Source organism: Diorhabda carinulata, chromosome 5, assembly GCF_026250575.1.
Source record: "Diorhabda carinulata isolate Delta chromosome 5, icDioCari1.1, whole genome shotgun sequence".
Lineage (NCBI taxonomy): Eukaryota > Metazoa > Arthropoda > Insecta > Coleoptera > Chrysomelidae > Diorhabda > Diorhabda carinulata.
In genome coordinates, this window is record NC_079464.1 from 21,379,913 (window position 1) to 21,391,947 (window position 12,035).

At 35.2% G+C, this 12,035-nt stretch overlaps 2 protein-coding genes across 2 annotated transcripts in view; both read left to right on the forward strand.

The window, feature by feature from the left end:
• The first annotated feature begins 285 nt into the window (after window positions 1-285).
• Window positions 286-3,512, forward strand: LOC130894363 (conserved oligomeric Golgi complex subunit 8). The gene is made up of 2 exons (XM_057801131.1): window positions 286-1,079; window positions 2,477-3,512. The coding sequence occupies exons 1-2, from the start codon at window positions 425-427 to the stop codon at window positions 3,505-3,507; spliced, it is 1,686 nt and encodes a 561-aa protein (XP_057657114.1). The 5' UTR covers window positions 286-424; the 3' UTR covers window positions 3,508-3,512.
• Window positions 3,513-10,158: 6,646 nt separating this feature from the next.
• The window catches only part of LOC130894364 (protein rhomboid-like), a 108,305-nt gene continuing 106,428 nt past the window's right edge, over window positions 10,159-12,035 (forward strand). The window contains exon 1 of the mRNA XM_057801132.1: window positions 10,159-10,203. The gene's annotated coding sequence lies outside the window, so the exon portion shown is untranslated. The remainder of the gene's footprint in view (window positions 10,204-12,035) is intronic.

A 12,035-nucleotide genomic window follows, 5' to 3' on the forward strand; every position in this document is an offset into this window, starting at 1 on the left:
GTGATTTTATGTATGCAATCGAAATTCTGATTAATCAGTATCAGACATTCATATGCACCCAATTGTGTATCAATATGATATGACTATTTGACTTGATTTTTAAAAATGTGCAATAAATACGTACTATTATTTGCAGGCTGCTGCAATCGCTATCGTTGGCGTTTTATAACGAAATATTTGCTATTACATATTCTGATCAAGTATTGGGATAGATACGTGTTAATTTGATATTCGGATGCAAATTAAACAGAAGAAATAATACATAATTATGCTAAATTTTTCAACTGTCACTAGAGATATGTCAGTTAATTGTCAACGTCATCATTCGTAAACATTGGTATTTATTGGTATATCTATTTTTTGAAAATTATATACTGACAATTTTAATTTTTATCGAACGGGATGTATCACATTAGTTTTTAAAATGTCAAAGAATGAGTTATTAACCAAGCTACTTCCAAACGAATCTTTAGAGACTTTAGAATATAACAACTTTGTCGATGATTATCTGACGAAACTAGGATCCTATAAAATCAAAGATTTAACTTCCGAACCGGACAAACTAAAACAAGAGGCCTCTATTTTGCAAGAGCAAATTCAAGAACTTGCAATCACAAATTATAAAACATTTATAGAGACTGCATTATGTTCTAAAGATCTTTTTACTAAATTTAGTGTAATAGAAGAAAAAGTTAACGATCTTCTTAAGGGAGTTCCAATATTTGAAGAAAAATGTGAAAACTTTGGAAAAGTATCCAGTGAAATAAATTCCTTACGTAGAATAGATTCTATTACTTTATCGAAAAGTGCTCAAATTCTTGAAATACTTGAGATACCACAATTGATGGACTCATTTATTAGAGATGGACTATATAAAGATGCTCTGGAACTGTGCAACTATGTACGAAAATTATATTCTAAGCATTGTGATGTAGCTATTTTCAAAAATATTAATGATGATGTTAACAAAGCCTGGATTCTTTTGCTCCATCAGTTATTGTCACAACTGCGCCAGGACATATCATTACCCAAATGCTTACAGATTGTAGGGCATTTAAGACGAATGGAATTATTCACAGGTATTATTTACAATTCACACCACTGATTTTCTTTATATATGTTAACATATCATTACTGAAAGAGTTTTCATTTTTGGCCCTGCATGTCATGGCAAAAAGCCCATGTTGTGTATACAATTTTTTTTCCTAGCCTGTCAAAAGTATGTACTTTCGTGCAAGGACAATTTAACATTTTTTACCTGTGATGCCCTCAGCTTTTTGCTTTGGGCATTATGACACTTAAAAAAGAAAATTCAAATTTTGGCCTTATAGTGTAATGCAAACATGTACTTCTCATAGGTAGTAAATGTTAAACTTTCATATCAACTATTAGGGACGAAAGTATGTACTTTGGATAGAGGTATGAGAAAAATAATATTTGTTTATATTTTATTTCTTTCTATTGTCTATACTACATGTAGACAAGTGATTTAATAATGTGTTTGCGTACTTATACCAATATTGAAATTGATGTGCTTTTTGTAACATAGAAATACTATAAATATTTCCACTTCTGTATAGAATTAACTTAAGTTATTCAAACATGTTACCTTATTTCCCGGATGGAGACTCAGGAAGTAGTGGTATTTGTCTCAGGTAAAGTATATAAATAGCTGGTACTTAGATGGGACAACAATCAATATTGAATTGGATGCCACCAGCTTTTGAAGGAAAGAGTTAAAAGTGAAGAAAAAAGGCGGAAAAGCATGGGAAATTAATAGTGAACAACTACCCTTGCCTATCGAGATTGGACTGAAAAAGGTTTTCAACAAGTTCTTTGGATGGATGAATCCAAGAAGTATTCACATTCGACCAAGAAGAGATTATGCAAGACAATCAAGCATGATGGTGGCTTAATTATGGTCTAGGGTTGCTTTTCTAACTATGGAATTGGTTTGTGATTAATTGGAGATTGATTAATTTTCCAGGACAATGATCTGAAGCATAGTTAAAAATTATACAGAGGATATTGGAAGAGAAATAAGCACAAGTGGTGTTGATAAACATGATTTTGCCTTCTCAGAACTCGGATCTCAATTCTATTAAAATTTTGTGGGGTAAGCTTGATACAAACGTCCATAATTATGGTGCATCCTTGTGAGAAAAAATGTGGATAAATCAATAGATCACATGCTATTGAGAACAAATTGATTGTCCTTATGCCGATACTTGTGAAAAAAGTCATAGAATGTAAAAACGGATTTTTTGATGAAAAATCAGTTTAGCTTACTAAAACCTTTTTTAGCAAGGACTGTTAATGTTTTGTCACACGATTTTCAAGTATATTGATTGCCAAAAAGTGTTTCATTGGTTGATATAACAGTTTTATTTAATTTTCATACTTTAATTGAAGTGGTCTTAAACTTTTGTTCTGAAGTATATCATGGTGGAGGTTATCTGGTATATGTTTGTTTTAGAACCCGAACTCAGGCTTAAATTCCTCCAAGCAAGAACATGTTGGTTAGAGCAGCAGCTGAATAATTTAAGTAAAGATGACCCAATGGTCCATTTGACGAAAACTGTAGAAATTACTAGGATCAATTTGTTTAATATTTTAACTCAATATACTGCCATATTTAATGATGATGAACACAGTCCACTTATAGGATCAACAAATAAAACAATTAATCAGACAATTATATTTAAAAGTTGGTTACAACATAGAATTTCGATTTTTATTCAAAAACTGGATATTTTGTTAAAAGATGTAACTACTTTGGAAATGATTATTGATCAGTGTATGTACTTTGGTCATTCCTTCAGTAAAGTGGGATGTGATTTCAGACCGTTACTTCTTCCAATATTCACCAAGCACATACATAAAAATTTTATGAATTATATTATAAAAGCTGATCAAGATTTTATGAGAAGCATTGAAACATTCACTTTGATTGATAAAACGAATCCTTCCCTACCTTGGAAACTCTCAAAGGAAGATAGTATAAGGCCCCCGGATAATTTATTAGAATTCTACCCATTAGCAGAATATCTTAATAACATTTTAAATGCTTTAAATCAGTTAAGATTGTGTCCACCTATAGCTTTGATCGATGAAGTCGTAGACAATCTTCAAACTTCTATGATCCTTATCGCTAAAGGTCTCCAGAAACTTTATAGTCAAGAGCAGCAAGCTTTTTCTGCAAATTCTAGGGATGCTTTTACTAGACTTTGTATGTGTTTTTCAGATGATCTAGTGCCTTTCGTGCAAAAGTGTATTCACATTATATATCCGCCAAGTCAAATAGCTTCAAAATTAGGTATTAGTGTAAAAATTTTACAGGAAGAAGGTATAACGTTCTTAAATAAAGAAGATATTATCATGCCGATTAGTAATTTGTTACCATTGAAAATAGAACCAACTGAAATCGCTTCAGCTACCATACCAGTTGAAGAACAATCCTTTGTTCCTGTTAAAATAGATATTAATGTTGATAAAGTTAAAGATTAAGAAAACGTAATTGTGTTTTTATTATTATAAACCTTACCTACTTTTCCAATGGTATACATTCCCAGTAGCGAGATTAAGCCCTTTTCAGACGTACATTGTAGCTGATTACACTGATATCGACGTTTCACACGTACACTGTTGCCGTTCACACGGATGTCATCTATCAGTAGCACCTGTGTCTTAGTTTGCTTATCTTTTCATTATAGTCGGTCGCATTAACGGACAAAAATAAAACAAAATGCGCTTATGTTTTTACTAACAGCGACCTGCGAAGAAACCGTAAGAAAACCGTGTACGTGTGAAACGTCGACATCCGTGTAAACGGTTGTCATTTATACGGAAACCGTTTATGTGTGAAAAGGGCTTTAAGGTAAGTCAAGGTAAATTGAGCGAGAAGGTGCACTGCTAGCGAGATATTTGAGCGAGAAAAGTCACTGCTAGCGAGATATTTGAGTGAGAAAAGTCACTGCTAGCGAGATATTTCAACGAGAACGGGAACTGTTAGCGAGATATTCGAGCGAAAATGGGCGCTGCTAGCGAGATATTTCAACGGGAACTGCTAGCGAGATATTCGAGCGAAAGGGGACGCTGCTAGCGAGATATTTGAGCGAGAAGAGTTACTGCTAGCGGGTTATTTGAGCGAGAAGGACACTGCTAGCGAGATATTTGAGCGAAAAGGGGCACTGCTAGCGAAATATTTGAGCGAGAAGAGTTACTGCTAGCGGGTTATTTGAGCGAGAAGGACACTGCTAGCGAGATATTTGAGCGAAAAGGGGCACTGCTAGCGAAATATTTGAGCGAGAAGAGTTACTGCTAGCGGGTTATTTGAGCGATGAGGGGCACTGCTAGCGAGATATTTGAGCGAAAAGGGGCACTGCTAGCGAGATATTTGAGCGAAAAGGGACAATTCTAGCGTGATATTTGAGCGAAAAAGGGCACTGCTAGCGAGACTTGCTTGCCGGAATATTCCCAAAGTGTCCAATTGCTGCACTGCATGTAGTTTATTTTAACAGGCAAATCCTACTACAGAGGAACACCAGGGTGTCCAAGAGCCCTGAAAACTGGAAAAAAGATGTAATGTCAGTAATTTTAAGTGAGCCATCCTGGTATAGTAAGTTGATATTGATATAAAACCTTCCGACTGATTTCGAAAATCATATCAACCAATCGAAACATGTTTAACATTCCACGTAACTGCACTCTTACGGGTTCACGTATCTATAGTTGTCTAACTAACGCGCTCCGAAGTCGCTTGTTATTGACACCGGTTTTGGGATTCCCCTGAAGTTTTTAGGGTCTTATGTTGTTTTTTTACACAATTCATTTCTAAAGCTGCGCAAAAACATCAAATGGTCATCTACGTTAAATTGGGATAGCGGCAGGAATCTGGTTCAAGCTGTCGATTTGTTTTCAGGTCTAAAAGCTGGTTTGCGAGGTCTTTTTTTAAAGAAACTGTTTCAAACCTCTTCTAGAAGATGAATTGAAGAGACTGAAGATTCTCCATTCCCATTTTCAAATATTACTGTAAATGTCGCGTTTAAAACTGTTATCAAAAACAGGTTGGAATATTATTGCATTCTTGAGGACATGTTATAATTTGTTCAAAGATAGTCCTTCCAGACGAGTAATGCTCTTATCCATTATTGGCTGCTCAGTACGATGGGTAGAGAATGTACCTGTTTCTCAATAAATTCAATCACTATATTCGCACTTGAAAAAATTTATATCTTCTCTACAAAACACGAATTCGAAATCATAATGTGAAAGTTTTAAAACCGTAGAAAAGTCTTTGGATACCATTGGCTGAACTATCCTTATTTCAGTACTTGTCCGAAGAACTAGAGCCATTCCTTAAAAATTTTGGAAGTGATTGGCCCCTAACTCCATTCCTTTACAAAAACCTGATTTCGGCTTTGAATAATTAGATGAGAAAACGAAATTCTTTAAATCACTCCTATTTATAAAATACACATTTTCGAAAAAAGATACCAATGGTTGATTCTGCTACCACAAAAAAGTGTAAGATATTTATGTTGTTTTTTCGCAAGGATTGTGCGTTCAAATTAACTAAAGCAGTAAGTTTCCTTAATCCCAACAAGTCTGGCAACGATCTAGAACAATCCGCGCATCTGATGTATGAAGCATTTAGCATTTTGTTGATTGTTAACAGATACAACGTCACTACATTAGAAGAAGTACACAGGACTTTTAGAGATATTCTGACGAATCAGATAACTCTAAATAAGATGAAAAACTATTCCAGATGTGATAGAGGAAGATTTTTGAATGGAGACGATCAAAAACAGTAGTTTAAAACAGATGGTACAACTTCTAATAACTTCTCAAGGCAATGCGACAGAAGAGAGAAGATTTTTTGTCAATAAGGAGATTTTTGGTTGAAAATTTTTAAGAAGAATCACTGTATATCTAAATCTTCATCATTAAATTCATCTATCTGTTCTTCAAGTATCATACACTTTGCAGGGTGTAGGTGTTCTCTTGTCCAAAATTTCTAATCTATTATCTGAAGGCACCCTTCTTCTGCACGACGAAAAATTGTTGCCGCACCCTGAATGCCACACCAGTCTCTTATATTCCGTAGTCAGGAATATTGTTTATGCCCTGGTCCTCTCCTTCCGTCGATATTTGTATAAGTATGAGCTTGAGAGTTGAATATCTCGGTCCTCGCAAGATATGTTTCAAATAAGATACTTTTCGTTGTTTAATTACCGCGACCAGTTCTCCTTCCACACCTGCCCTCCTCAGTACTTCTTCATTCGTCATGTGCGCGGTTCATGGGATCCGCAGAAGTCTGCGCAACAGTCACATTTCCATTGCTTCTATTCTGTTAAAGGATCTCACTTTCAGGGACCACGTATCCACACCATACAAAACGATTGGCCAAATATAATATTTTATCGCCCTCAATCTAAGGCTTAAGGGGACTTTCGGCGCATTAAACTTTGTTAAAGCTGTTTTTGCAATTGCTATCCGAGTTTTAACTTCCTCGTGCCAATCCCATTTTTCATTTAACATACATCCAAGGAATTTAAATTTATTGACTCTCTCTATGTTATTTCCATTGACAAGTAATTGAGCTTGGCCGTGTTGTTGTCTGCTTATGACCATTAGTTTGGTTTTATGCTCGTTTATTGTCCGTATTTGGTTCCAATTTCGTTGATAGAATTGACTAGCTCTTGTGGGTCTTCTACGTTGTCGGCTAATGTCGCAGTATCGTCGGCATACCTAATATTAGTTATTAGAGTTCCATTTACTTTAATCTTTTCGATGGTCTTTCAATACCAGCTGAAAAATTCGTTCTACGTATATGTTAAATAGCATGGGTGAGAATATGCATCCCTGACGGACTCCCCTAAGTATCTGAAGGTGTTCCTTAAAAGAGAGCCGCTAGTTCGCAGTTCCGCTGTTTGATCTGCATACAGCTTCTGTATGATCCTGATGTCTTTACTATCGATATCAACATCCTTTAGGATGTCAAACAGGAAGTCATGTTGAATAGAGTCAAACGCTTTTTGGTAGTTTATAAAGCAAACGAAAACATCTTTTCTGTGATCATAGCTTATTTGAATTAGTAACTGCATACAGAATAGTGTTTTCCTGGTACCTAGCCCGTTTTTAAACCCAAACTGTGTTTCACCACTAACCTCTTCGCACTTTTTAAATACTCGATTATGTATAATCTTCAAAAAAGCCTTTAGTGCGTGGCTTATCAAGCTTAACGTTATCACATCCAGGAGCTTTTCCGTTTTATTCCAATTTTTAATAGCGAATTCCACTTCAGCTTCTGTTATTCTTGGACCCGTTGAGAAATATTTACATCTATCCTTCTATTATCGTAAACTAGATTCTGAATGTATTCCATCCAGGCATTGCATAGTTCCTCTGGCTCAGTTATAATTCTGTTATTTACCCTAATCGAGTCGATGATGTGTTTTCTACAAGTTCCTGTTACCTCCTTTAGTTTTCTTTGAAAATTGACATTAAATTCATATCTATCTTTATTTTCACTACACTGTGTAATTTAATTGGATGGAAATAGAATCTATTATAATGGCATAAGATTTTTAGTCCCTTGGGATATTTTTGGCCCCTAGCATTTCTCTTTTTAATCTCTCCTGATGCAGTGGTTGAACTGCACAGTTAAAGTAACTATATACACTCCCAGCCCTGTAAAGGGAACTATTCTTATATCTGGGCCAAACCTAAAAAATAACCTACCCCTTTCTCTATCCATCTAACCCCCTTACATCACTCTCTCTCTCTCTCTCTCTCCTCCAATGTGCGTGCGTGAGAATTTGATTTACCTTCGACGCATAATGTGGTCAATAATAAAGTTTGAGATGTTAGGTTGGATTAGGTTAGAATAGGCTTAGTTAGGTTAGGTTAGGTTAGGTTTGTACTTTTGAATGCCTACCCCGTGTTATCTGTTACCTCCTCTTGGTGTTCCGTGAAGCAGCTTATCGATGGCTCGCGTCGTCATAAGCAAGAAAACTCATTTTCTAGTTCCGAAATCAGGGCCCATCATCTCCTTTCCTCAGTTTAAAACTTCGAATTTCCATATTTCCGAATTTAGTCGTTTCCGCCGAACCAAATTTGGTCAATAATTTTTATCATTGAATGTACATTATGAATATGTAGTTTCATCAGGATCAAAGATGGATGCTATACTGAAGTTTTACCTACGTCTTCAGTGGATTATTTTTTAATTTCCCCTCCTCATCACCGCTTTCTGACATGTTTCTAATTTACTCAAGTGAACTTTTTATTTTTATATCTATCTTTTTTCAAGTATCTCACTATTTTTAACTTCGTAGCTCTTCTTTCTTGCATTCAATCATATACGATTTTTCTACGTGACTCTATTAATTTAATTGAGAATACCTCGTATATTTAACTGCTCACGAAAACACAATAAATTATATAGTAAGTAAACACGTTCCATTCCGTCGTGCACATCTCTACACCAATTTATGTACCTTTCCTGCTGAAAATCCCTTCCCGCTTCTACTGATATTTGGGGTTGAAATTTTAGGGGGAAAGTGAAAAGCAGTGAAATGAAAATTCCGTCAGTTGACATTTGACAGAATCCTCGGCAGTGTTTTTGTTATTTTCATCGTTTTCTTGTTTACTTTTTATATTTTCTGTGAAATTTTTCATGTGTATCAGAATGTGTTGATATGATTTAGTAATTTAGTGTCTTTTAATGTGAAATAATAATTTAAATCGATCAGGTAAATTACATAACTCGTCGTTTATTAATAATATTGATATTTTTCTAATACATACAAGAAATATTCAACTGAATAGATGTTTAAGATAATATATAATTTACATATATATTACACTTTAAATGACCGATTACTTATCATCGTTATCATTATGAAAAAAAAAATAGGACAAACTGTAGTTGAAAATACGACATCATGTAGATTTTATTGTTGTCTTTATAGAAGGTTTATAACGTGCCAACTAAATGATAATAGAGCATGGCGCAATATTAATTTAATAACAAATCTTATTTGATTTTGTAATACTGGTTGCATATCGACTTGTGTAGTATGACGTTATAGTCCAGTAGAATTAAACTTCTATTCGGAATTAATTGCTACAAAAGGTTTTATTGTTTTAATGGCTTCATTTCTACCCCATTACGACTATCCTAGGTTTCATCCTTACTGGAGTTGTACTGAAGTAGTGGGAGGGTAAAATGTACCACCAAAAGGGGTATTTCTACGGTTTTACGGTAATATCTCTTAAAGGACTCGTAATATCGAATACATGGTTATAATAAAAACCTTAGAAAATCAAATTCTATATTGGATGAAACTGGTTGCACATTTTTCTAAGCACTTCTTCTCATACAAGTGCACATCAAAGTTTTCAACATTTTTGAAAAATTCTCGTTTTTACTTCAGGTTTTTGGTAATATTATGTAAACTAATCCATTTATCAATAAAGTGGTTATTATTGAAGTTGAAGCGTAATAAATTCAGCGAAGAATGGAATCAAAAGTGAACTTTTTTGACTAACCGTCTTCGTTCAACGTCAATTTAAATTTAGGTTATTTTTTATCATAATTATCATCAGTTTTGGAAGTTTCTTTAACTGCTGTTATTCAATAAGTGTTAATTTACATACTAGGCACAACGAATATTAAAAAATAGTTTTATATCAAATACGATGAGATCCATTCAATTGATATAACGGTGGAGACGGCTTAATAAACAATACAATTCTTGTTATAAATTAATGATGATTCTATTTTACAATAAGAAAAATTGTGGAAAATAAATAGAAAAATGGAAGGTCGTTAGACCACTCGACTCCTTAAAGTCTTAAATGTACTCTTCAGCGTCCGTCACCTCGTATATTGAGTCTTAGTCTTCTGAAATGCCTTTAGGCTGGAGGGAGTTAGACCTGGAGGTCCCCTTGCTGTTAGCACAAATTAACGAGCACTTAATCATAGCCTGACACATACAACGACCTGTTCAACCCTTGTTATATTTGCAGGAAATTATAGAGAGAAGTGACTAAGGAACTGGTTCTTTGGAGGTGGTGACAGGAACAAGACCAAACCTTAAAGCCTTTCAGTCCCAGTGAAGAGGATCGGATGTCCTAACCTCAGTTGTACTTGTAGGTATCTTCTCAAGTAATCTTGGTGAGCTGCTTCGGATGGTAAGTTGAATTTAGACTTCACAAGGGCTTTGGAAAAGTAGCCGAAACCCATTTTATCCAAAGTATCTCCTTCCCTGTCGCTATAAAGTGTTGTTAACAATCGAAGGCCAGTTTCGGCAATAGCTTCATGTTTAATGTCAAAGAAAGTTTTGATATCTTCGAGAAGAGATTCATTTTTTTTTCAATCTTCACCACCTTCTTCTTATCCTGCTTGAAGAGTGCAGACGTTGTGTCACATCCACTTATACTTTTTTCTGAAAGGTTTTAAAAATATTTAAGTAGCTTTACTTACCAGTTCGCCTTAAAGAGTTAAAAGGGAAACTGTATGGAGACCTTGGTTGAAAAAGTTCACTTTTGGTTCCATTCTACGCAGAATTTATATCTCTTTAAATTTTATGATAATCACTTTATTGAAAAATGGGTTCGTTTAGATGATATTACCGAAAATCTGAAGTTAAAATGTTTGAAAATGTGGAATAGAACTTTAATGTGCAATAGTATGGGAAGTAGTGGTCAGAAAAAAGTGCAACCAGTCTCGTTCAATGCAGAATTTAATGTTCTAGAACTTCTCTAATAACCATGTTTTTGATATTGTGAGTCCTTTAAGAGATATTGCCGCAAAACCGCGAAAATACCCTTTTTGTGGTACATTTCTCCCGCCTCACTTTAGCACAACTTCGACGAGTGGAAAACCTATGATAGTCATATTGAGCCATTAAAATGTTGAAACCCTATACAAAACATATATACAAAACGTAAAATTAAACTAAGTCGCTCGTGCCTAATTTCTAGGAGCAGCGTAGCTCCACTAGATGTGACTAGGCATCCAAAATGTCTCGCCTGGATTCGTAAAGTAATGAATAGGAAGGGGTACCATTAAACCGCGTGGAAGGTAGAGGAATGTAACATAGATATTTCCTGAAACTTCCTACTAGGTATATCGGAGAGGATTAAGTTAATTGCATACTGTAAGGACACCAACAAGGTTATAAAAGAAAGGTAACTTGGAATTTTCTAAAGGAGGCAACTTGGAATTCCCTGGGTCAGGCATCGATTAGTCAGGGGTCGAAGGATTATTTTTTTATTGAGGAAGTTATTCGAGGAATCCGGTGGGAGGATGAAAAATGTCGTGAATGGAAATGTACCTCCTATTATGTATTTTTAAATGCACATGGAGTGATCGCCACATAACATTAAGATGGTTATCTGGAAAATTTCAAACCTAACAAAGAAACAACACATTATTGATTATTCCAAAAACGGTCGCCATCACTTTTCCAGTCGATGAAAGCGTCTTTGCCCTTTTCAGAGCAGGATCGCCTTCCGCAATCCACTGTGTCACCTGTATTTCGTTTCAGGTGGATCCAGGTTTCAATTACGCATTAACGCATCAACAAGAAATGCTCATTTGATTGTACTTTTAGTCCTAACACTAATCTGATGGTCGATAAGTACCATGTGGTTAATTTTTTCGATGATATTGCTGGTTGTCGCAGTTTCGAACGTTCGACGTCAATTACGCTGATACGACCAGCTGCCCATAATTTTACTGTTGTATTATACGATTGTCAAACAGAAACTAAGTGTCCAAAATACAGTAATACCCCGGACGCAGTAGGTGGGTCCGTGCGATTACCGTGTAAGTCGAATTCGCGTAAGTCAGGGTTCAACTTTGCATATAAATATTTATAAAGTATGTTTAATCTGGACCAGAGTTTGAAGAAATGACATAATTAGAGGTTATAAGTAAAACGCACTGCGCGGAACACGTGTAAACCTGTCGCAAACTGAACACGGAGAGCGTGGAGCGAGAAAGCTGCGCGGCAATCAAA